The 26,327-nt window shown below is 46.0% G+C and overlaps 1 protein-coding gene and 1 non-coding gene across 2 annotated transcripts; both read left to right on the top strand.

Moving 5' to 3' along the window:
• LOC144119039 (lactosylceramide 4-alpha-galactosyltransferase-like) lies at nucleotides 1-25,911 on the top strand. The gene is made up of 3 exons (XM_077651775.1): nucleotides 1-286; nucleotides 21,350-21,908; nucleotides 24,382-25,911. The coding sequence occupies exons 1-3, from the start codon at nucleotides 163-165 to the stop codon at nucleotides 24,389-24,391; spliced, it is 693 nt and encodes a 230-aa protein (XP_077507901.1). The 5' UTR covers nucleotides 1-162; the 3' UTR covers nucleotides 24,392-25,911.
• TRNAS-CGA (transfer RNA serine (anticodon CGA)) lies at nucleotides 16,198-16,270 on the top strand. Its single transcript has one exon. It is a non-coding gene; the product is annotated as a tRNA-Ser (tRNA).
• Nucleotides 25,912-26,327: the final 416 nt, after the last annotated feature.

Raw genomic sequence — 26,327 nt, 5'->3', positions numbered from 1 at the left:
TCCGGTGTCGCGCGGAGTTGCGCAGGTTGAGTGATAGCCTGCTCCTGTGCACCAGGTCTTCAGGAAGGCGTTACCAGAAGGACGTCGCATCAAAGCGGTCTGGACGCGCCCAAAGTGAAGTGCGAAACGGAGAAAGCTTCGGTGCCCGCAACCCGATGCGTGATGCTGTGCGTCAAAGGAACCGCCGGCCGCGCCCACAGGATGTTTGCTTCTGCCGTCCTCGTCGTTGCATTGGGAGCCCTTGTTTGGATGTCGGCGTACGCCGCTTCGCTGACGGTGCCCAAAGGTTAGCACAACGCGCAGGAAACGGATGGTACACACTGCGTGCAATGAGTGACTGGGTTAAAATGGCTTTCCTCGGAGATTAAGCAGACATGGACTGCAACACTTCCGGTAGAACACATCGTGCTGAACCAAAATGGATAACAAAAAATCCGCAACCGAGAGCGCTGCTTTCTATTGGTGTAGCAGTCTCTTTAATTTTGTCATTTGTACCGCAAAATATGCTCGAAATAATGAATTTCAGTATGATTTTAGTAAGTGCCTTAAATATCAATTAACGCGATAGCGTTAAGGAGATCGTGTCTCAGAAAATCCGGCGTCGCCGACTGCGTCATCGGCGTCGTGAGCAAAAGATGCCCAGAGAAGCAAGCTATAGGAGGCAGGTGGACCACCCAAGTCACGTGACCTTGCGGTGTCATCACATCCTGCCCATCGGATTGTGAGCAAACTGTCCGCCGTGGCACGTGACAGTTAAATTATTGATTAGTCGCTCGGGAAGCGAAACCTGTGTCGCACAAGGCCCATCTATGGGAGCACCTGCCATAGCGCGCGGGCACTGGCACATCGCTTAACCGCTGCACCACTGCGCCAGGAATTATATGATGACTCCAAGGGACCTATGACTGTAGAGTAGAGAATGACAAATTCTGCATATATGGGAAGTAACCCAAATATGCTATCGCGTCTTATCCTAAAGGCGGTGCTTAAGTGTCCCCTGCAGTTTTTCGAAAATAACATTTCACTAAATACATCAAATATTTTTCAACAATATCTCTAATTACTTTTGTAACACTTGTGATGATTTACGGAGTTTCGGCTAAAGCCAATAATGATGCTTAGCCTCTCTACAGTCCGCCCAAAGCTTTTATCCTCTTTAAAGCCCTCGTTCACGAATACATTTATTTGTCTTTGCACCCTTATTTTACCTCAAAATAATGCACCCCTCGATCATGTCAAACTACTAAGAACTCTTCACAGTATTCATATAACGTTTTGAAGCCTGCTCTGTGGCGTGCTTTGACAAAAATATTTTTTCGCATTAAATTCAGCGCCTCATCCTAAATTAACTATGAGCTTCTCCTGGTCATGAACTACATAATTTGTTAGAAAAACAATGGCGGTTCCTTACTGCGTGTTTATTATATACTGAACAGACACTTCCGCTAATGACGCTACAGTTTCCACACCATTTTTTTTTTTCAGTGCGGTGCCGTACAACTTTGAGCTACGGTATGCCGAGGTAGTGCTTTCCTCATTTGACATCCGTGAGCTGTACTCACAAGCTAACTTCAGCACAGTTACATGACATACAGACATATTTTCTAATTTTCTACTTTTACTGTGAACGGTCCTGTACCGTTCCCTCAGCCCTGGTGTTCTGCTCGTGCTAGAGTAGAAGAGGCGCGACTTGTCAATAAATGCAGGAGTGAAGGCTCAACAATTCTCATCGAAAGAAGAAGCTAATCACAAGACGGAACTCTAACACAAAAACCGTTAACTGCCTCTCTTCTTTCTATGAGTACAGCATTAGAATATTGTTTTCGTTTGCGGCGCTGTGATTTCTTAGTATTACAGATCCATAAGGGCCGCAGGCTGTGGTTCCTGAACGCTTTTTTTCTATTTTCACCCTACTATAGATAGGAAGCAAAATACTGCCGAAAAAAATAGCAAAAATTTGTTTAAAAGTCCTACAACGAAAATGGCGCTGCGCGCATATTTAAAGGTCGTTTTTACAGCGATCGGTGCATGAAAGAATTCCTTCTTCGGTGAAAAAGGTGTCATCCGAGCGTTATGTGCCAATGAAAATAACTCGCCTCACTGGTGTTCTCCCTTTTCCAGCCCACAGTCGTTGTCGTGCGCGATGTGTTGGGGTGCCTCATACCCCCCCCCCCCCCCCCCCTCTCCTTCCCATCACTAAGCGTCTGACCTGGCAGCGCCTGTGATTCGGTCTGGCAAGCTGTCCGAACTTTTCCCCTTCCGTCAGAAACATTTGGCCTTTGTTTTCTAAGGCAGTCTTAAACGCTTGTTGCAAATGATCGAAAAACTTTAAAAGCAAGATTTTGTTGCGCATCGAAAGAATACACCATTACCTTCCACATTTTTGTAACAGTATACCTTTAAATGTGCCAATATTCAAATTTTTTGTCCAAGAATGCTGGGCACGTATTCAGAGAAGTGTGTAAAAGTTACTATGTTCACATGATCTCAAGGGGTTCGCTGGAGGTGCACTCCGAAAGATATGCTCCAAAAAACGCGACTTCAAAACATACTTGCTGGAGCGCACATGTTCGGAGCCTTTGTAAAGAGATGTGTAGTTTAATGCAGCACCGCGTAACGCGTAAAGTTTTCAGAGTCCACGCAGTCTGTATTTGTGTAAAAGATGTAGCCCACTTGTGACCGCCCTCTTAAGACCTCGCTTGCTTCGCTTCAATCGCCTCATGCCCAACAATTCTGGACAAACTCATTTTTGAACGGAAAGAGTTTATCAACGTAAGTTTTTGATATATTTTAACATTTCACTATAACAATCAATTTACATGGAAATTCCCCGTCGACAGGCTTGCATTTTTCTGCTATTAACGTTTTTGTAAACTCAAAAACGTTCCCCATTGGTTTTCTATGGCAGGCTAGACTGTTCGGTGCGAGCGATGGAAAAAATATAAAAGATAAATTTTGCTTCACATGAGAAGAATAGACTTTTACCTTCAATATTTTCATGATAGTGCCTCACGATTATTTGATATTCAAAGTTTTTGTTTAAGGATGTTGTACATGAGGGAAACCAAATTTGAACAGCACGCGGGAATACATTTGTGCGTCCCCACTTTAGGAACATGAGAACACTGACCAGAAGTTGCCTTGACAGTTACTTATTCCGAAAAAAATGAGCCGAGATCACCTTCGTTGTGTCTGGTAACTCTATTAAAAAGGATTTACTGCGGCGCGTGCAGGGGAAGGGTACTGGTGGGGTGACGCGGGGAAAATATATGAGCTTCATTCGGAGAAGCTGATTTGGTCAGTCTGACGAAACATTTATTTATTCACTTATTTTATAGAGGCGCGAGATACGTCGCTATAGACAGACGCGCGTGAGAGTAACGAGCGAGGTGCTACGGCCACCGCCACGAAGCCGAGCAGCGGTGAAACTGATCCTTTATTTCGCGCGCATGGCGCGTTGAGGAGGCCGGCGGTAAATCATAAACATCCGGTGGCTGCGGTAGGAGATGCTGACGGCGGGGCCGGAATCGGATCCTCTACAGATATATTTATTTTTTCCGAGTACCACCTGCGCCGAACGGTGTAAGAGAGGAAGAGAAAATAGAAGCTCTTTAATGAAAAAAACAGATAATTTAGCCGGCGTTTAAAAATCACTGCCATGTACACTCTGCGCGAGGAAGGGAATTTAGGAGGTAAAGGTAGAAGTAGAGCGTTGCGGAAAATGTATAATAGAACAAATAAAAAAGGAAGAAGGTAAAATGCACCCATGAAATGCGTACTAATGTGCATCGGTGAGTAATGATGTTACATATGAAATTATGAAGTGCATAATTCGACAAATGGGCTAGCAAAGCTGAATACGTGAACAGTGTATGATGATAACATTTTAGGTGAAATTATAGCTTGTCAAGATGTCCAATGTCCTTTAAATATACAAAGATCATTCCATGTCTCTTCTGCCTAGCACAGGCTGCGGGACCTAAAACACTGTCCATTGTTAGAGGCACTGGGGGCTTCTCCATGCAATGTTCGTAGTACGCATGCTCGTCAGCTTACGCAGGTCACTCAAGCAGGGTATGTTCCAGAGTTTCTATCGAGCAGCAGTTGTCACAAAGCGGACTGTTCATTTGAGAGAAACGCTATCACAAGCAGTTGGCAAGTGCAGCGTTCAGACGAAGTCGGTGATAAAGTGCTTTCCAGACGGCGAGTAATTTTTGGTGGGAGTCTTGATCTGAGATCAGGGTCGACTAAGTACAGAAATTGATACCGATCTGTCGGCAAGCTCTGGAGCCGATAAGTTTCTTCGCAAGCAAGTCTTTTAGCCATTCGGAACGCATCAGATTTCATGAAGAAGGTCCGAATGTTTCTCTGATGTTGGGACCATTACGGGCCGCTTTGTCTGCTTTTTCATTGGCCAGAAAGCCGCAGTGTGCTGGTATCCACTGAAATGTTTCGCAGTGGCCTGCTACAAGAGCCGTACGATGTAGATACCCGATGTCAAGGAAAACAGGCTGATGATCGGTGTTCTTCAGCAGGCTGGACAGGATCTGCAGGGATGCTTTGGAGTCGGTGAAGATAACCTATCGGCCGGGGGTTCGGCGCAAGGTATAAGAAACAGCTTATTTAATGCCCTGAAGCTCAGCGGTCGTAGAGTATGTTTCCCGCTGCAGCCGGTAAGAAAGGACATGGCTTGTTGAGGGCACGTAAAGACCACAGGAGGAGGTTTCTTGAGTAGTTGACCCGTCGGAGAAGATGTGGGTGGGATGCGTATATTCCTCGGGTACGTAGGCTAGAGTACCTTGCAGAAGCGCTGCCTGTGGCATGCGGCTCTTTGCATTTACACCTGGAATAAACTTCTTCACCTTTAGAGACGCGAGTGTCGAGGAGGGAAAGGACAGAGGTAGTAGTTTCTGTGGCTGATTAATAGTGGGGAGGCGTAGGAGCTGCACAGCTTGGCCACAGGCACAGTTGCAATGAGTTAGGTGGACACGGTGTAGGAACTGCTTCTTCCCTTGGATGACACCGCGGACGTGTGTAAACATAGTTTCCTGGGTGGCAAACAAATACAGCGGAGACAGCCTGCTTCCGGTAATGTTCCTGATGCAGAGGAACACTTTGGAATACCAAGGCATATCCGCAGGCAGTTGTTCCGCATGGCCTCGAGAATCTTGTGGCTTGTTGGAGATAATCTTTGAAGCACCGGTAGACAATAGCGCAAGGTTCCTTCAACGTAGGCTTTTCAAACAGAACCATTACACAGCATTTGCTGCCCCACCGTGTTCCCGCCATGAACATGAGAACTTGCTATGCTGCACTGATCCTCTCGCGAAGTTTTTTGATCTGAGGTTTCCAGACCACTAGAGATTACTGTCTATCACAACACCTAGAAATCGCTGTGATCGCACATAAGGTAGTGACCGTTCACCTAGGAGGAGCGGGTATCTCGTCATCATTTTTCTTGTAAAACATATAGCAACACTCTTTTCTGGCGAGAAACGAAAACCAAGGGAGGCCAGGTACATCGAGATGTCCAGTAACGCTCTCTCATGACGTTTATAGGTAATACAGCGTGAACGTGACACATTCCAGACGCAGATGTCATCTGTATAAACCGTTATGCGCAATCCTCGCGGAAGGCTTCTTGTTATGTGTATAAGAATAATATTGAAAAGGAGAGGGCTGAGCACTGCTCGCCGAGGTACGCCCCTATCCACTGCGTGAAAGAGCGTTGGGCCATTTTGAGTGCTCATAAAAATTTGTCGTCATTTTAAACACTGACCAATCAATTTGTACAGCTTTCCCCCGAGCCCAAGACTCCTCACGGCCGCGAGAATTGCATGGTTAAAAGCAGAGTCAAAAGCGGCCTTGGTGTCAAGGAAAACGGCTTTTGGGATGTACCCAGCAAGAAGGAACAGTCTGCGTTGCCCTTACGTAGAGCGCCCGGGCGGCACACTTCCCTGCAAACGAATCCATATCTCGGTGTAGCTGTTACGTTCCAGAAGCAATACTTGCGCGGAAGTAGTGCCAAATAGACCCGAAAAACGATGTAGACATCAGCACTTAGCCCAGAAACCAGGGGCCGCTCTCTAATTTTAGTTTTTGCTACCGGGTGCGGGCTGCTCGAGCGCTCTACGCAATGGCGACGCAGACTGTATTCTTCAAGTGATCAGGCGAGGGGGATGACATTATCAGTCGCCGACCTATTTTGACGAAACTCGTTCATTTCTTGGGGACACTCATTTCGGCTTTCGAGGATCATTCGCTCTATAAGCTTACCTACGCAGTTCAGTCGGGCGATGGGACGGAAGGATGCGTAGCTTGTTGGCTCGTTAGAAAGCACAATTTTCGCCAGCTTTCACTCTGTGGGGACCTCACCAGTCATCCAGGAAGAATTGTAATATCCCAGGTGTCGAAGACGCGAGTTTTTGGGTAGCTTTGCGACTGCGTCAACTTGATCGTTACCAAGAGACGTGCGCCTGTTCCATTCCGCGATAGCTGTGGATAGCTCTTAAATTGTGAAAGGCGGTCCAACGATGGCACTGCCGCCTGTGGAATGCCTGATTGAGCATCTGCGGAGTGTGTCGAAGGCACTGACCCTACTGAGAGTGGTCTGCAGTATTCTTCTGAGACTTCTTTTAGGGATTTTCGTTCATGCAGAGAAAGTAGAGCGAAGGGGTGAAGCTGTCTGAGTGGCATACACAGACCGCTAACGATCCGCCAAATTTTAGTTACTGGTTGGCGCACATCCAGCGTGGAACAAAAGTCAGGCAATCTTTACCAACTGAGTTTATCCAGGTAGCGCCGCATGTGTCGTCGTTCCCGTCGGCAGGCACGAAGGTCTACAATATTTTTGGAGCTCAAAGCTTATCTTTCTGGTCGCCTGCGAATCGCGCACATCCTTTGGAATACCTCATCATTTGAAAGTTGCCTATCATTGTCAGGTGTAATTCTTGCACTTTTGCAGGCAATGAGCCATTGTCGATGTCAACTCCTCATTCCGGGTCACAGCAGTAATTCCTCTGCTTTCAGCGTCGTTGTAGGCATCCCAGTCTGTAGAATGTATAAGGAATTTCTTCTTTGGCGCCATTTGCGCGCGGACAGCTGATATGATGAGTGGGTAATGTCCACTTCGACGTGTTTCGAAGTAGGCGCACCAGCAAAAGTTGTGGGCAAATAAACTTGTCACAAAGGTAACATCGATGCTGCTAGCAGTCATCAGGCCTCGGAGGTACGTTATACTGTCATCATTTAGCGGCTCAACTGAATATGTTCAAAGAAGTTCTGCAAGCTTGGATTTTCGGGCACATGTGTGTGAACCGCCCTAAATTTAATTATGAGCATTGAAGTCACCGGAAATAATATGTGGAGAGGGCGTCCTCGCTATCAAGTTTTCAAGCCTTGGAGCATCGAATGGTTTGCCTGGCTAGAGATATACTCCAATGAGAGTGTACACTTGTCTGCTAATTAGTGTTACAGCGCACACGTATTCGTTGTCACTGCGAGGCGGGACATCAACCGAGAAGGCCGGGATATCATTGTAAAAGCCTATCAGCAATCTGCAGACGTCATCTTGTCCTTGTGAATGGTGAAAGTGGTACCCGTGCAGTCGAAATTTTTCCTCGACGCGCGATTCGGAAATGATTATGAAAATTAAGTGTTACGCTCGCACGAGCTGCCGGAAATCGGAAAGTTTCGAGCGTAAACCACGCGCGTTCCACTGAAAAAAAGTGCATGTGCTAAGGATGTTGCGAATGGTCAGCTATGGTGAAGCTGTCGCTGTTGAAACCATGATTATTGTTTTCTGCTATTACGCCTCCTAGGAGCGCAGGAGGCCGACACCAGCGGCTCCATGGCAAGTACAGCTTCTCCTTCTGGGAGAGCTCGTGATAAGGGGTTGGTGCGGACAAGAGCTTTGATGGCTGCAAACAGCATCGGAATCAGTGGGCATGTGATATCTTGTTCAGTGCTTCCGTTTTGCTGCCTTTCAGTGATAATCCTGTCGGTTTGCGGCCCCTTAGACTGATAGCGAGAGTGGCCGTTTGTCGGGGCTTGTGTCGAATGTGCGTTGAAGTAGGCGGCGTACAGGCGGGCTTGTCAAGTTTCTTTTTTGCTCCTGCTGCATATCTGTTTCCAGCTCTCCTTTCTTGTAGCGTTGATGCATCTTGGGTAAGATCGGGCGTATTCGCGAAAACCATCTCAGGGTTAGGCTATGGTTGATATCGCTTGGGCGGTTTCCCTTGAACTAGCTCCATAGTGTGTGCAAGTGTAACACCTTTCTCTTTAATGCGCCCTCCGTATGAAGCATGGTGTGGTCCATTGCAGTTCGCGCACTTAGGTTGCGATTTGGATGTGCATTCCTTGTGCGAATGGTGCCCAGCGCAGAGAACAAGGCCTGTGCAATGTTTCGAGATATGGCCATGCCTCTGACTTTTGCAGCATTGTGCTGCTCCCCCCCCCCCCCCCCCATGCTCAGTTATAGGGTAACAGCAGAATCTAAGTGTTACTCTTTTAAGCAGTGGTGAACCCTTGGCGAACTCCAATATAACTGTTCTACGAGATAACTCCCTGACCTTGCCAGCATACTCAGGAACGTGAGCGGCGAGCCTCCTTGCTTAGAGGGCGCCTTGATCGTGAAGGTATTCTTGTAGGTCTTCGTTTGAGTATGTGATTTAAATATCTCGAATTTTTTCATAATTAGCCATGTATGAGTATGATAGTGGGTGAGAAAACAAACGCGGGTTAAATACAACCTAGTCGAAATCAAGAGGAAGAAATGGGCTTGGGCTGGGCATGTGATGCGAAGGCAAGGCAACCGCTGGTCCTTAAGGGTAACGGAGTGGATTCCAAGAGAAGGCAAGCGTAGCAGGAGACGGCAGAAGGTTAGGTGGGCGGATAAGATTAAGAAGTTCACAGGCATAGGGTAGGCGCAGCTGGCAAAACACCGGGTTAATTTGAAAGACATGGAAGAGGCGTTTGCCCTGCAGTGGGTATAGTCAGGCTGATGATGATGATGATGACGATGATGATGAGCAAATAACATGGACTCCACAGTTACTCCACCCAGTTTAGTGACGGCGAGCAGGCGGTTGGCGGCGTGTAGTGTTGAATCTTTAACCATGAAGCTTCCAACCTTGGTAATTCAACGGCTGAGAGTTTTCTCTTGAGCCGACTTTACAACCACCGACGCTACGACGTTGGGGTTCACATTTCATAAGTTTCCTCCTCCCGTGGTAGGCATGAAGGCTACAGGAACACCAGCAGCTCTTTTTTTCTTGTGGGATACAACCGCGAAGGATGCCTGGTGACCTTAAAGACATCGTAAGTGCTCAAATAGAATTATACTAACCGGTGACTTTAATCTTCTCGGCATATCATCGGAATTCTTCAAAAGTGGTAATGTGGATAGCGCTTGCGCAGAGGCCCTTTTGGACATGACTTTTAACTTTGATCTTAAGCAGATTATCTTTCAACCCACACGTGTCACCGAGAACTGCCAAAACAACAAATCATTCTAGACCTTACTTTAGTTAGTGATAAGCTTGCCTGTGAAGGGCTTTTTTCGGAAACAGTTGATGGCTTGGCTGATCACAAGGCGACCAAGTCAACTTTTACATGCGAGGTAAAGTCCGTTGAAAGAATAAGAAGGTTTGTCTACGATTGGGATCGCTCTGACGACCTCAGAATTCTTGAATATTTGGAACAGTCTTATGACGAGTTTCATCATCATTTTAGTGATTCTGACGTGTCGACCGAAAAGCTGTTGTTAATTATCAAAAATAACATTCAGCACTGCTCGACAAAGCATGTGCCAACTAAAGTCAAGAGTATACGGAAAGTTGACCCCTGGATAACGCGAAAAATCATACAGGTGAAACGCAAAATTTCCAGGCTGAGGAAACTCAGAAACAAATTTTAATTGCCTGGGTGCACTGAGAAAATTCGTTAAAATTCCCGTGCGCTCAAAGTAGCCATAATGTTAGCGAAAGCAAAATACCAAAATGTTACCCTTAGTAATTTGTTGAAATCTTCCCCTAAAAAATTTTGGCGATACCTTAATTCAAGGTCCCATAAGCAATCAAATCTACCGCCAAGTGAAGCTCTACTTAGAGCAGAAGAGTTTAACCGTTATTTTAAATCTGTATTTACTGCTGACAATGGCATATTACCCGACAGAGACCCACTGATATCTTGTGGAACCTCAAAACATGAGGAAATAAGAGTTACTGAACCTGGCATCCTTTCCTTGGTGCTTGCCATTGATGTCAAAAAGGCCAGTGGTCCAGACAATATTCCAAATCCTTTCCTTAGAAGATACGCAATATGGATATGCAAATACCTTAGGCTTGTCTATGAGAAATCACTTAAAACTAGTGAATTACCACTCGACTGGAAAGTAGCTAAAATAATTCCTGTTCATAAGAGTGGAAGTTATGACAACACTTCGAATTATCGCCCCTTTTCTATCACTTCTACAACTTGTAAAATTCTGGAACACGTTATTCTGAAATATATCGTGACTTACGTGGAAGTAAATAATTTCATTTGCAGCAGCCAACATGGTTTCCGTAAAGGCTTGTCTACTACAACGCAATTAAATGAAACCTTTCATGACCTCGCCTTAACTATTATAATCGTGAGCAAACGGACATTTAATTTTCCGATCTATCCAAAGCATTTGACAGAGTATTGCTCCCAAAAATGTTTCGCAAACTACACATATTGTTTGTTTTTGGGAATATAACACAATGGCTTCAAGCTTATCTGACAAATCGATTCCAGTTCGTTGAATATGAAGGGCAACGTTCGGGATGTGCTGAAGTAGTGTCCGGCGTGCCTCAAGGCACAGTATTAGCTCCATTTCTTTTTCTTATCTTCGTAAACGACATGGCAGACAACATCGACTGTACGTTCCGTATGTTCGCAGACGAATGTATCATTTACAAAGAAATTAGTAACTATGAAGATCAATTAATTCTTAACAACTCACTAGTGCATGTTTCCGAATGGTGCAAACACTGGCAGATGACGCTTAACTTAGATAAAACTGTCTCTATGACAGTAACGAGGAATGAATGAATGATAAACTTTACTGAATTCTTTTGGTCAGTTCCGGAGAGTCTCCTTGCAGCTGCGTCTTGGCGCTTGCCGCAGCCGCCGCCGCCGTCGGGAGCTCCTTAGAAAGGGTGGACTCTCATTCCAGGGCTCCACTGGTCCTGTCCACCTCGCACGCGTGCTGCACCAATGCCCTTTGGGCGGTGAGCTCGCTGCTGGTGAGCAGTCCCTCCCATTGCTCCGCACTCGGGTTAGTCTGTTTGTGGAAGATGTAATTGTGTTTACACTCCCATGTGACGTGGTAAAGTGTCGGGACGTCCCCGCACCAGGGGCAGCTGTCGCTGTACTGGGTGGGGAACATTTTGCTTAGGACGTAACGAGGAAAAAAATCCACTAATATTTACTTATGGCATTGAGAACCAGAAACTAAATAAAGTTGAAGAACATAAGCACTTAGGAATTTTGATCTCATCGGATTTGAAATGGAATAAGCATGTTTCGTATATATCATCTAAAGCACTTACTGCGCTCTATTCGTTGAAGAGTTCCTTAACATCTGCTGCACCTGACACCAAATAAATAGCGTATACCTCACTTGTTCGTTCAGTGCTAGAATATAGCGTAATTTGTTGGTTTCCGTCGACTAACCACTGCATTGATCAATTAGAAAGCGTTCAGCGAAAGGCCATTAGAGTCATCTGTAACAAGTATCGCCGTAGCGATTCCCCTACAGCACTGTTACGCAAAGCTGGTCTTCCAACAATACAGAATAGGGCCAAATTCTTGCGGCTTAAGTTTATTTTTCTACTTTTAGATGATGGTTTCAAAATAGATAAAAATAAGTACTTGTCATTTTCTAAATAATTAAACTCGAGAACAAAGCTTACTAAGCACATTACCGAGTACAGATTTCATAGTGACACATTCAAATCTTCGTTCTTTCCACAAGCCATCCGAGATTGAAATGCGTTGCCGAATGATGTAGTCACCTGTAATTCGTTTTATGCTTTTTATGCGAAGCATAATAGGGACACTACTTAGCTCAACCATAGCCCAGCCTGGCGCGGCCGCGACCACCAAGGCTAACTCCCGCTCCTCCCGCTAGGGGCGCTGCAGCCGAGCACGTGGTCTGACGTCATGACAGCTGTGGAGAAACGGGGCTCAACTCGTGCGGTCGCCGCGCGGCCGCTACCACGAAGGCTAACTCCCGCTCCTACAGGCGATTGCTAAACAACGAAGAGACTAGCCTGACTTGCGGGCAGGCGATACCGAATCCCTTTCACAAATCTATTATGCTTCGCATCCTAGGCTTAACCTTAGCTAAGCCAGGCCATTTTTTGGAAGGATTGTCAAATCTTGAACCGGAATAAGTGCACTGTGCTGGAAATGTTTGTTTTTATTTTGTTTTATCTGCACATGATTTATCGAATTGTATTGCATTGCCTTGTTCTTTTTCAAGTTATTTTGCAAGCAATTATTACTATTTTCATTCCTGCACTAACCTGACCATAAACTTTTTTTTATGTGTGTATGTAATTTCTCCCTGTCCTGCGAAAGTCTCCACAATGAGGCTAGCAGTATGTTGCAAATAAAAAATAATAAAATCTCCCTTGTATTATCGCCCAAGGGCTCGCAAGTGGCTTGTTCTTCCCGCAGTCCCTTGTTTGCTGGGCCTTGGCCTATGGCCGGAGCTACAGAGGCCACCGAGCAGTGGTTGCCACTGCAGCAAGGAGCTCAGCCGCCGGAGACGTACCACGTCGGGTCGGGTACGACGCCGAGCGCCCAGAGGATCGCTTGACATGCTTCTCCTGGTCAACGGGCAGCCCCAGCTCGTCCCATGGCAATTACACAAGCCAGAAAAGATCTAAGAGTACACAGCCTGCGAAGGAACACTGAATATTAGGGACTGGGCTCGGAACAGTTACTTTGAAAGTCATAGAGGAGAAGCGCAAGAAATGACAACGAAGTTCCAACAAAAAATATAAAGTCATAGAGTGAAATCAAACAAGTCTACACTTTAAAAACAATTACCCTCTTGGGCATTGAAATTCCTCAATACACCCTTACCACTTAAATTATGAGTGAAAATGCCGGCCAAAATCATCTCTAGTGTTCGACGGGTGTCAAGCCGAAAATAAGCCTCACAGTCGACGGGGCGAGTACGTACAGTAGTGAACAAAGGGATATAATATTTAAGTTTTTAAATATTAGTTTTTACCGCACTAAAATTTGTCTATGAGGTTGGTGGAATAACAATATGAGACTTTTTACTCAGTAGCAACCAATATTTTATCATCACCATAAGCCACGAGTCGTTCCCACAGCAAATTTATTGAACTGCTTTCTGCGCTGCGTGAAGGTATCGGCGATGATATCTTTTTAATCACAAAATGAGGAAAGAATTTCATAAATTCTTTTTCAAAATAACCTAATGCATCAATACTTCACACGCGAGCCTTTTCTGGCGACAACTGCTTAATCGCGCCGAAGCATGGAATCCAGGAAGCTGTCAGTGAACGTCCAGCCCAGGGTCTCCACACTTGCAGCAGCTTCTAGACTTCATGCTCTGCGCCGCTATTTTTTTTTGTCTCTCAGATTACTCAGGACGCTTACCCAACAATATAGAATTGAAATACTCGGTAGGACGGCTTGACCACTTCATAAGGTCCACCGTCTTCTTCTTCATCCTATCTTTCACAAGCGCAGAAAAGTGCTTCAGGTCGTACTCCTTTTGAAACACATATTGAAACCCAAGTTACTTGCGTGCCTGTGCAAGCATAGCCTTCTCAAGAATGCCTTGAAAAATCTCTTCGCTCATAGTACCTTGGATATACATAAGGAGACAAACACCAGGAGCGGAGATTCAGCCCTGTGCCATTACGTTCCCACGTCTGTGGTTTAATGTGTTAACCTGACAATGGGTTTAGGATTATGGGGGTTTGACGTACCAAAGTGACTCAGGCCATGAAGGACGCCGTATTGGACAGATCCGGATAATTGCGACCACCTGGGATTCTTTAACGTGCACTCACATCGCACAGTACACGGGCCTCTAACATTTCGCCTCCACCAAAATGCGACCCCGTGGGCGGGATCGAACCCGCGTCTGTCGGGTCAGCAGCCGAGTGACATAACCAATGAGCCACTGCGGCAGCCCGCGCGCTGACGAGGTCCATATAGATAGCGTTTGGGGCGGCGTATACAATGGAATTCCATCATTAACGCATGACAAGAACTTCCATTTATCTAATTAAATCACTCTTTCCCATTCCAATTCTTTGCATAAGATGTGCGGCGTTTTAACTGGACTCCTGCCGTTCAGTTCAGCACATCGCACATGACGTCTCACCGTTCATGGAGTTACAGCAGAGCATGTTATTAGGGTCAAGTATTCCGAAATGTCGATTACAGTCAGAGTTTTTCAGGCTCGCGCGAACAATGTCTTTCTCAGCAACTTCGTCGGTCTTTCTGGTGTGTCTCCTGCGAAGATCGAGAAACCTAACCTCCTCTGAACCTACATCTCTTCAAAGCTTGTGAAGGCCTGGACTGTGTTTCTCCCAAATGCACTGAAATCTGTTAGTTTTTCATCAGATAGTTGCTGCCGCAGGTATCTGCTATTGAGGAGCCCTGATGGCGTTACGTTGGCCTCACACTCCTCCCATCGCTTAGAAAAATATGAAGTAATACACGTACCCGCCGGTTATGTCACCTGAAAGTGGCAGCAAGTTAATAATGATTTCGAACAGACGGAAAATGAACGCAGTGAGAAGCGGCCATCAAAAGATAACTTGATGATAACTTCCATTTTCTTGCAATTCTATGCACACGCTGATCTTCCCTGAGTGAGTTTAGTCGAAATTTGGTTGTTAGTTTTAAGCTCACATCCCATGGGGAGCGCAGAAATGAGTGAGTTTATTGTAGCGGAGAAGTTATTTTGATGTAATGTTTGACCACAGTAAAAATAAAGCCTGGCCATTTTTTATCACAATTAGGGATAATAGCCAGGCATGAAAGGGGGAAAGGTGTTAGGGGCTCAGGGTATGCCTGTGCTGTCTGCCTTGTTCAGGTCGCCTCTGCGCTAGCTGCGCTGTTTTAAAAATGATCTTAAACCAGCGTGCCCAGTTATCAGCGTTGTTGCAGTATTAGGCTGCTGCTTTGGTGTAAGGGTGTCTCGGCTTTACTGCTTTATTAAGTTTTGGCGCAACACTGTTCTCATGTGTTCATTTGCAATTTCGTATGGCTGTAGGATCGAAAGTAATGCGAAGCCTTTCAAACACTACTCGATTCTGGGCCTCGACTCTGGCAGTCTTGGTGCCTAGGTAGCATAAGAGGGCTATCGCACAACTTCCATCCTGATGGTTCGATCGCCTTCCTACGTGGCACCAGCGGTAATACATGACGTACTACGTGCGCCGCTATGGACGAGGGTAGCTTTGACGAACACTCTAAAGTTGCGGTTACACTACACATAAATATCCTCTAAAGCAGAAGATTGGGAAGCCGGTGCCGTAGCTCAGTTGGTAGGCACCGGACACGAATATATATATATATATATATATATGTATATATATATATATATATATATATATATATATATATATATATATATATATATATATATATATATATATATATTAAGGAAGCCAACAGTCACCGAAACCAAGGTGCATATAGGAATGTTTCTTTTTTTTAATTTGTAGTGCCAGTCAATTGGTATAAAGAAAATTACTTCGGATCCCACCGGTGGCATGGTTGTTTTTTTCTGCTGCTTTATAAGTAATTTTCTTTGAACCAATTGACTGGCACTACAAATTTTAAAAAAAGAAACATTCCTTTATGCACATTGCTTTTGGTGACTGGTGGCTTCCTCAATATGTTTGTCAAACGAGCCCCTCATTTCATTTGCCTTGTCTGCTAATAGCTTAGCGAGGGTCTCGGTTCTGGAAGTCTTGAAGCCATAGGTAGCATAAGAGGGCTCTCACACAGTTTCCGCCCTCGCCGTTAGATGACGTTCTACGTCACATTCGCGGTATTACAGGACGTGCTACGTCCACAGCTATGGACGAATGGGGCGCTGGTGAACACTCTCAAGGTTAGCGAACACGCAAAACATCAATACCCATGAAAGCAGCAGATTGCACAGCCGTCGCCGTAGCTCAGTTGGTAGAGCACCGGACGCGATATTCGGAGGTCGTGGGTTCGGACCCCACCGGCGACATGGTTGTTTTTTCTGCTGCTTTATAAATAATTTTCTTTAAACCAATTGACTGGCACTACAAATTTTAAAAAAAGAAACATTCCCCTATGCACATTGGTTTCGGTGACTGTTCACTGCCTTAATATGTTTGTCAAACGAGCCCCTCATTTCATTTGCCTTGCCTGCTAATAGATTAGCGGGGGTCTCGGTTCTGGCAGTCTTGATGCCATAGGTAGCATAAGAGGGCTCTCACACAGTTTCCACCCTCGCCGTTAGATGACGTTCTACGTCACACTCGCAGTATTACAGGACGTGCTACGTCCACCGCTATGGACAAGAGTGGCGCTGGTGAACACTCTCAAGGTTAGCTTACACGGTCGCTAAGGGAGAAATAGGAACCTGTTACATACATGGGAACAAGTCTTGGGTGGTGGAACCACGCCATAGAATACTTTGTATACAGGCCACTTATCATATTTGTGCAATGTCTTCCCAGGCTCTGGTCGGTGTTAGAAACTACTTGTCAACAGTGTAAACACCATGATTTACGACGAGGTCGAAGCGGTCGTGTCAACATCAGGGGAGAACGATGCATTGGTAGGGGCCTCAATGGCGCTCCATGCAAACAATCTGACATATGTTCGGCGTCCGCGAATCACGTACAGTGTACGCACGCTCTAGATTTGACGGATATATAGTTGCATCACCGATATTCTGCTTATGTGGACAACACTAAACGGCGGCAACAATAAACAATAAACCGCCTCTTCCTTTTGTCGATGCATTCTGGCTGGCATATATTCGTATACCATCCGCGTCAAATGAAGCGGCAACAGGATAACTGAAACGTCTAACACAGCAACACAAAAAAAATTGAGTTCTGCCAGGAAATACTGACTGAGTTAATGAACTTCAACGCAGTTGTCTTCGCGCCATATAAGTGAAAGTAAATAGTCTTGTACGCATTCATTATAGCCCTCAAAGCATGTACTATTGGTGACAAAAGTTTGCGGGACGCGAGTGGTAGGAAAAACTTTTGTTGTAGCTTCACCTCGATATCAAGTCGCCTGATATTGTACGAAGGCATTAAAGGCCTAAATGCTCCTTCCTCTCTTCACCATATCAGGCGACTGGGTAGCGAGGTGCGGCTCCAATGGACGTTTTTCCAAGAACTCGCGTCCTGGAAACTTTTGTCCCCAGTAGTATGTACGCTAAGCACGGACCTCAAACATTTTGTTGCTCGCCAACGCTTCCTGCCTCCTATTTCTCACATCTCATTCATGCGCTATTCAATCTTTTCATGTTGCCGAAATAAGCATTCTAGGAGCCTCCCCGAGCGACGCAACAGCGCTTCACGTTTCTCTTCGCTACGGCCTACGCGTGCACTTGGTTACACGGCGCCGGTGTGGTTGAACTTTGTTCCGAGTATTGCGCTCTCCGCGAAAAAAGCGCTTGTCTTGAGTTATGGCTGTCGTTCTAGCCGACTGTTTTTTCCTCGCGTTTCACCCGAGGTAATTTATGTTGTCCCTGAGCCGCCAGCGCTAGGTCTGCGTTGCTAACATTTGTTGCAAACGTGTGCATAAAACTCATCCTGATGGGCTGCGCGCGCGCCCATTAAAATATGCAGCTTTAATCAGTCCGCATTACTGAAGTGCTTGTTTCTAATTTTACTGATAGTTAACCACAATCGCCGGCGTCGAGCTTCCTAAAGAATGGCCTCCGAGATGCTTTAATCACTCGCAGGCCAGACGGCACAAAAGGCGGAGGCAGTCTATATAGCTGCTATCCTACGAGAACAAGGTACACAGGGACGTGCTACTCGTGCGTGTTTGACGTAACATCCCGCTCATTGGCTTAGAGGAGTATGCTTTCTTTTTTTGACCATGACATTTAGATTTTTTTACTGCTGCATTTCGACAGCTGGCATGTATACTCTTACAAGATTCAAATTTGCCCAAAGCATCTGCATTCACGTGCGCAGACCAAAACACAAACAGATGATATTATTGTTCATTGTTCTTTTAATAAAAAAAAGCTTTAGTATAGTGGCAGTGTGTGTGCTTCAAGCCTCTGTCTATGCTATACCGGATGTTTCACTGAAGATGTTCTGCAATTTTTATTTAAAAATATGCTTTTTAAGTTAGAAAAGTGCGTTTATTGGTAAATCAAGATCAGCTGTGTAGCGCATCAGAATACAGCTAAGACGTACTACTACTAGGCTGGTTAATTTACATTCAGTAAACTTCTCAGCTATAATCGGTAGCCTTCTTAATTATTGAGAGGCGTGTAGCCCACCGTATGTAATGTCCATATCAGTTCTTAGAAATTCGAAAGCGCAGTTACCCTCGGCGCTGTGGCGCACCTAATTCAGGCTGCATTGCGCCAAAATGCATGCGCTTTCGAGAAGCTTGCAGGCAATGCCATTTCTCTAGCGGGATACACGCATCTCAGTAATTAAGGAGCCCAACATTAATACTTCAAAATTAACTATGCAATATTTGTTAATCAGCTTTCTAGTTAGCACGTCTTAGCTGTATTTTGCTGCTCTACAGCGTTGGCAAAGCTATGCCGAAAAAGCGCTGTTCTATCTAAAAAGTTTGTGTTAAAAAATTGCAGAATATATTAAGTGAATCACCCGATATAGTAATCTGATAGGCTTACTATGGTTAGTGGACGCTGCAGATAGTTGTAACGACTGCAAAGGATATATCTACATCCGTTCATTAGGCGTTTCTTTGGCTAAGGCATCTGACTTCCTTGTGCCCTACTCATTGCCAAGATAGCTTGCTTGCACGGTGTTACCAGAGAGGCCTCTAAGAGTTATGAATAACTGCATTCGTCGATCGGCTCACCGCCAAGATCATCCCCCAGTTGGCAGCAGCATGCCGCAGGCTCTGACGATTTTCAAGAGCAATAGAGGGTACGCCGCCGTCGAGCGAAGAGGACTCCGTCTATGATCAGCCTGGGCGCTTTAAAAACGTTCCTTGATTCCGCGATTTTTCGCTTAAGGTGAGCACCTAGCTTCAACTAAATAATTTGTATTAGTAGGGCTAAAGTTGAGAACCGGTGACAAACTGGAGATTGTCGACCTCTGTCTGCAAACGTCCGCCTTACATGCGGAGCCGCACATGATCGCCGCCCGCTTGCAGGACGTTTTTAGTGACGTCACGATCGCCAGCGCTCAGTTCCTGTACGGTGGGAAAGTATGAAATATGCAAGCACTAATTGGGTTTATTGCTCTGCGAAATCACTGTGTAACTGTAAAAACGAAAACAGTACACGACGGTTTTGCTTTCGACCATGGTGTGCTTGGAGTTCAATCCAGCAAGCAACCTTCTCATGCGTACAGTTGTGATCAGGCTGTTTAGACAGCTCGAGCGGTGCGCTGCGGAACAAATCATAGCGCTCCAATGCTGTGTTAAGGACAGTGTGTTCGTTCCTTGCTAATATTTCTTTTCAGCTTTGCTTCAGCGCTAGTGCTGGCCGTAGGACGCAGTGCCTGCTGTTAGTTTTCGCTTCGTTTGCTTTGCAGAGGACCGCTCGACCGTTCCGATACAATCCTTGTCACGCCGAGCATCGAGTCCGGCGCGAAGGCACCGGTATAGGCGAGTGCTCCTCTTCCTGTTACCGGTAACCAGCTACCCAGGCGCGAAACGTATTAAGTGCAATTTACGCACCGGTCTAGGGTGTATACGTGCCCATTGCCGGCGAGTGAAGTAGATATTTAACGCGACAGCGTTAACGCTCCACTCACCAGAAAATCCGATGCCGGTGATGTAGACGTCGGCGTTGTACGCGAAAAATCACAGGCATGGCTCTGGCAGGTGGTCCCCAGAGAGCAACTTAGGAAGTAGGTGGACCACCTAGAGCACGTGACCTTGCGGCGTCATCACAACCTTCCCACCAGAGAGTGAGCATACTGCCCACCGTGGCAGGTACCAGTTGTATTAATGATTGGTCGTTCGGGAAGAGCAACCTGTGTCGACAAGGCAAACCACTAGTAAATTGCTGATCAGATAAGCTGGGCGGCACTAAAAAGCCATTGGCGTACCGTCAGCATGGCGGTTTAGAACTGACTAGGAGTTTTGTCAGCCCATATTATTTACACTCCAGCAACGCACTAATTTGCTGATTTTTATTCCACACATGACGAACTCAGCACGTCCGTCATGTGTCCTAGATAAGTATACACCATCTTACCTGCTGCTTCTATGATGTTCTTTGGCGCAATAATAAATCCACATGTATAACCTAATAAGCATACTGTGTGCATTAGCTAAAGAAAATTTTGTTTGGTACGCATTTACTAATTAGAAGATAATACATTTCTGTCAACGCATTCTCCGATTGCTTAACTAATCATTTCTTCGCGGCCATCTAAGTTAGTTTTAGTCATCATGCGTTTACAGGCACCACCACCACCGGACAGACCTACACGGTCTTTGAATACATCCTGTTCGTATGGACAGCACATAATTCCATCATGTGCTCTATTTACCACGGCCTTGCTTTTTTATTACGCTTCCTGGTCCCGAAATTCGAATGGCTGCTTTTTCAGCCTGGACATAACGACACTGTATTACAATCTTTAAACATGATACCTGTCAAGCATTAGGAACGTGAAATTTTCAGAATGCATTATCTCTTAATTCCGAAAGTTGTTATTAATTATATTATACAATATTCTCGGCCACACTTCCATGAAATTCACTATCCACATTCAAGAAATTTCATAGATCTTTTTTCTATAATAGATGTAGTATTCACGTATTCATTATGATTTAGATTATTCGGCTATTAAGTATGCATTTTGTGCAGGGTTTCTCCTTTTGTGGGCTTTTATATACCTTTGTGCTCTCATAAATTCCCTTTTTTCCTTTCTAATTTCATTTTGCATTATTTCAAGTACCTTATTCTATCATCTATCTTAATATTAGCCGTGGTTTATCTTTGTGCTCTGTTCTGGGGTATAGCTTTGCACTATCTTTTTCCATGCACTCTAATTTTTACGTTCCCTAGTTTGGAACTGTGAAACCTAAATTCAAACTTTCCTGAACGTAGCTCACTTGCTCTAATTCTAAAACTCTCCCTCTTTTTCAGTATTATGGAAATACAGGCATATGTGTGGCTCGGTGGGTCTCGAGAAGGATGCGCCTGCCGAAGGAGACCTGCCTACGACAGCGCCAAAACAGATCTGGTTCATCGAGAGCTCCGGCCTCAACGGGACCTGTCTCAACGAACGACAGGCCTGCGCCGTCGAATCGGCTGCCGTGCACAACCCGTACCTGCAGGTCAACCTCATACTCACAGGCTCCCAATCTCTATCGTGCCACACGCTGACACTGCTGAATTCTTCCCTACCGAACTTCCACATCGCCTTCGTCGACGTGGAAGTCGAGTTCAAGGGCTCTCCCCTGGACCCGTGGTACAAGAGTGGCATCTGGAAGATGGCGAAGAACAAAATGGAAGACCTGAGCGACGCCCTGCGGTGGCTCGTGCTGTGGAAACGCGGAGGCATCTATCTCGACCTCGACGTGGTAGTGCTCCAGTGTCTGGACGAATACGACAACATGGCCGGGTTCGAAGATTCGGTATACCCTGGACCTGCCGCGCTCGCGTTCCAGAAGGGCCACCCTTTTCTCACCACTGTGCAGGAGTAGTGAGTTCATTCATTCATACTTCAGGGGGACGAAAGACACATGGGGGGGGGGGGGGGGGCTGCGGAGCTCCCTACCGATAGACATCCTTCAGAGGTTGTCGCTTTCGAGCACCGCCGATTGGATGTGGAGGCGGCGGCGGCTGCGGCGTTGCTGCCGGCGCACCACATCTACACCGACGGGGCTTACACCTCTCTATCTGCGGGCGCTGCTTTTGTGGCGTTTGGCGTGCGCGGTGACCTGCGGGCGGTCGGCCGTTTTCGGGTTGAGGGTGCTACATCTCCATACGCCGTGGAGCTGGTCGCCTTTGCAGAGGCGGTCACCTATGCGCGTACACTTCCGGGTGCGGCGCCGGTATTCTTTTATACCGATTGCCAGGCAATCCTTTCGGCCTTGGCTACCTATGCCACACACGATTCAAAGATTGATAAAATTAAATTAGACCTCTCCGCTTTGAAGACCACCAAAAATTTCCAACTATTTCATGTGCCAGGACACTCCGATGTCCTCGGCAACGAAATCGCAGACTTAGTGGCCTCTCGCGCCAGCTTGTCGCCGCGGGTGCGGAGTGTACTGCGCTCGAGAGTCTCGGTTAGGGTGGCGTTTCGCGCCGTCGTGCGTGCCAGGTGGGCTGCATGGTGGCGCGAATACAACGAGGGAACTGGGATTTATTCCTGGGTCCCTGACGTTTCCAGCCTACCACTCTCTTTTCCACCGTCGCGCCCTCTGGTTTCCCTGTTGACCGGGCATGGCAGGTTTACGGCCTACCTGCACAGATTCCGCATAGCTCCATCATCGGTGTGCCCATGCGGGGCCCCGGATGGAACGGTACATCATTACTTAACAACATGCCCTCTCACGCGCGCAATTGTGGCCGCATTGCCCGGTCACGGGGAAACTGATTCCACCCGTCACTGGCGCGGATGGCTCGATAACCCCCGTTATTGTGCCATCCTTTGCCAGGTGGTGGCCACGGTGAGTGCGCTTCTCCCCGACTACGTTCGGGGCCGCGTCTGATTTGACGAACCCAGTTTTTACCTGCAGCGTTTTACCGCGGGCCAGGCCTTCGAGCTTTCAATATTTTTACCCTTCCACCCTTTCGGCCGAGCCACCCTCTTTCAGCCCTCTAAGGCTGTGCTGAGATTTTTTTTTTTTTTTGAGGGCGCGTCCTCGAGGCACCCTCTCTGCTTTCGCCCCACAAGGGCTTCATTCATATTCGTTTCTGTTGAGGGCGCGTCCTCGAGGCGCCCTCAACTCATCTATCTTCAGCCAGGGCTTCATCGTTTTGGCCCGCCTCTAAGAGCGTCACTGGCGCGTCCCTGGGACGCTTTCTCTTGTTGCCGCCTCCTTTGAGGGCTCATTCTTCAGACACCCTGGCTTTGTCTTTTGGGCCTTCTTGGCCTTCCTTTTTTTTGTGTGAGCATTTCTCTTGTTTTTTTTTGTTTTTGCGTGTTTTTTTCCCCTCTTCGCATGTGTTGTGTGCTCTTTTCTGTGTTTTTTTTGTGTTGGCTTTGCCTGTTCTCTCATTTCTCCTTCCTTTGTGTGTTTCATTTGTCATTTTCTTCCATTGATTCATTTTACTTTGCTTCCTTCTTTTATTTATTCATTTATTTATTTATTTATTTATTTATTTATTTATTTATTTTCTTTTCATTTGTTTTCCCGTGGTATTGCGGTCTCTCAGGGGGGTCTTTCTGGCCACTCGAGGTGGACGCTTTAGTCGTCTGCCCTTCTGAAGACCGCATGCTGCGGTTTTGTCTGTGTGTGTGCTTGTGTACAGGAATGTGTTTTTAACGTGTTTTTGTATGTGTGTGTGTTTTCTTTTGCATTATTTTCTAGATCACATCATTCTTTTCCGGCATTTTTTTTATTTTTTGCACTTTCTATTTATTTATTTTTTTTTCCTGTGCACTTGTCTTCTGGGTTCGGGAGCGCTCTCGAACTGATCGGACGTGTGCCAGCGAGCTCCTGCCCATCTGCCTGGCACCGTCCTCGGGCTCGTGCTCTTTCCGCCCAGGCTTTCACTGCTGCTGGTGTCCTGGGACTGAGGACCTTCTTCACGTGTTCATCGTCTGCCTTCTCTTCACTGCTTTCCACTTCATATTTTCATTTTCACGCTTTCTTTTATTTTTTCTTTTGTTTTTTTGTATGAGTGTTTTTTTGTGTTTTTTTTTCTTTTTTCTTTTCCCCCTTTTTTTTCGGGTACCTTCATCTTTTATTAAAACAATTCATCATTCATGAATAAAACAGCTCTCGCGGGAATTTTCATCCCTCTGTGCTCGCTGCGCCCTTAGGACATCGTTTCGGTTACCGTGCCCACCATTTTTTTTTCTAATTGGCTTTTCCACCAAATTAAACCTTTGGCCGCTTGGGCCCTGTTCATTTTTATTTAATTGGTTTAAGCCTGGTGATGCTTTTTGCAGGTACAGGCAACTTCTCATTCCACTTTATTTTTGTTGTTACTTTCGATTTTAGCCGGGAATGAGACTTCGATTGGGTCGTTCTACCCCGTGCACTACAACCACTGGAAGAAGCTGTTCGACAACGCCTCGACGGAGGAAGTGCTGCGGACCGTTGAGGACAGCTTGGTCGTGCACCTGTGGAACAAGCTGAGTGGCTCACTTGCCATGCGAGTGAGCTCCGGGTGCGCGTACGACGTGTTGGCGCGCACTAACTGTCCGCAAGTCTACAGATTGATGCAGTCCAAAGGAGTTGTTTAAATGCTTCCCAAGCTTCGTTTTCGGCTGAGAGTAAAAAAAACTGCGTATTGTGCCGCCTAAGGCAACCTCGAACCAGGTGCAGGAGCCAGAAAGCGCCCAATCTGGATGCGGTCTCGCGTGCACTGGTTGCGCCAAGAGATACGCTCCGATAAGAATGGTGGCGTTCATCTTTTATTAAGGATCATAATCACAGCCCATGAGTAAAACCAGGAGATTGTGAGAGCTGAACTCAGTATGAGCGTCTATGTAAAAAGCATAGAAGGCAAGCAAAAAGCTTGCCTTTTTCCCGAGTGCTGTGCCTACATATTGGGCCTCCTTTATTTTATGACAGAAGCAAGATAAAAATCCAGGGATTTCCTAGTGAAATTCAAGCGTACCTATCGGCAGCTCTCGTACGCTAGTAAGCATTTCGTTGAAGACATCAGGTGTAAACTTTCAGCTCCAGGGTTATCCAAAACGCTTCCAGCGAGAAAGCAAGCGCCACTGAGTTCCTAAACTGCGAACTCAATGTAACCGACGTCTCCTTTTTCTTTCCCCAGCCTTTGTTTATTAGGCATGCTGGTTAAAATTACGCTTTTATTTTGAAAAATAAAAACAACAGGCCATGAGCGACGCATAAAAGCCGCGTTTGCAATAGATAACCGATTATTTTGAAAGCAAACGAAGTAGCGGTTGGTTCTAGTAGCGGTTGGAAATCTGTGTAAACACGGCTTGTGTTTACGCTGATTCAATCACCAGGTGGGCACAAATGAAAAACCAATTTCCGTTTTCAGCCTGCTAATTAGCCAAAACAAAGCATTGGACATTTCAGTTAGTGGCGTGCATGTTTATACTGGAAATATAGAAGCACTTGTAATTCTAGACTCCCTCCTTTAGCAGAATTCTCGCTGTATGACCTTGTCCCGAAATATTCGTGTCCGAATTTGCAACTCACTCTTCGTACTGCTGCGGGAGCGTTTCTTCCGTTTCGTTAGACGGAAGTGAAAAGGGAACATTTATCAGTTTCACCTGTTTCTCTATGTTGGTGGCAGGCGAAAAGGCCAACGAAACAGCTCCGTCACACATGAGACGATCTTTGGGTGGGTATACACCGGATTGTATGCGTAACTACGTGGTTTGAACAAAAAATTTGGAGGCGGATGCCACAGCATAAAGGCTCACTACTGGAAGTACGCCAATGATGGCAGTCAGAACGAAGGCAACAGTTACCTCTGACACTCAATCCGTCTGGTCGCTTAGCCTACTTGCTAACGCGATTTTCATGTGCCGCACACTATTTGCTTCTAAAAAATAAAACAAAACCTAATTTTGAGTCCACGTAAGTTTAAATTGCGAAAGTGAATGCTTCGAGCTTGGAAATGAGTCTTTCCATCCTTTCCTCAAGTAACTTGTCATTAAAATAAAAAAAAAATACACGATGTGCTTCGCGACTCAAAGTAGAGAGCATGGCACAAGTCTTTATTGTTTAAAATTTCTTATGCATTATGCGTACATACTGGAGCTTTTTGTGGTCACTATGAGCGCCGCTTGGATGACAAAAAGAATTGCTCTGGCTCAACTCAGCTGCTCTAGCTCAACTCAGGGAGCGGAGCTCGGTTTAACGTGGTTACACTCAGTTAGGCCTGTGTTAATCTTTATTGCAGCGCACAGTTATTCTTTAGTGTTAGGCAAGCCTCTGTTCTTTCTGCAAAGTAAGGTAAA

Source organism: Amblyomma americanum, chromosome 2 (genome assembly GCF_052857255.1).
Source record: "Amblyomma americanum isolate KBUSLIRL-KWMA chromosome 2, ASM5285725v1, whole genome shotgun sequence".
NCBI lineage: Eukaryota > Metazoa > Arthropoda > Arachnida > Ixodida > Ixodidae > Amblyomma > Amblyomma americanum.
This window is presented reverse-complemented; position numbering and strand designations above follow the sequence as displayed.

Bases quoted from the DNA above. Each gene is read 5' to 3' on its own strand.
- LOC144119039 (XM_077651775.1), top strand. From the start codon at position 163: ATGCTGTGCGTCAAAGGAACCGCCGGCCGCGCCCACAGGATGTTTGCT. The intron at 287-21,349 runs GTTAGCACAACG...CCTCTTTTTCAG, and splicing joins TTCGCTGACGGTGCCCAAAG to TATTATGGAAATACAGGCAT.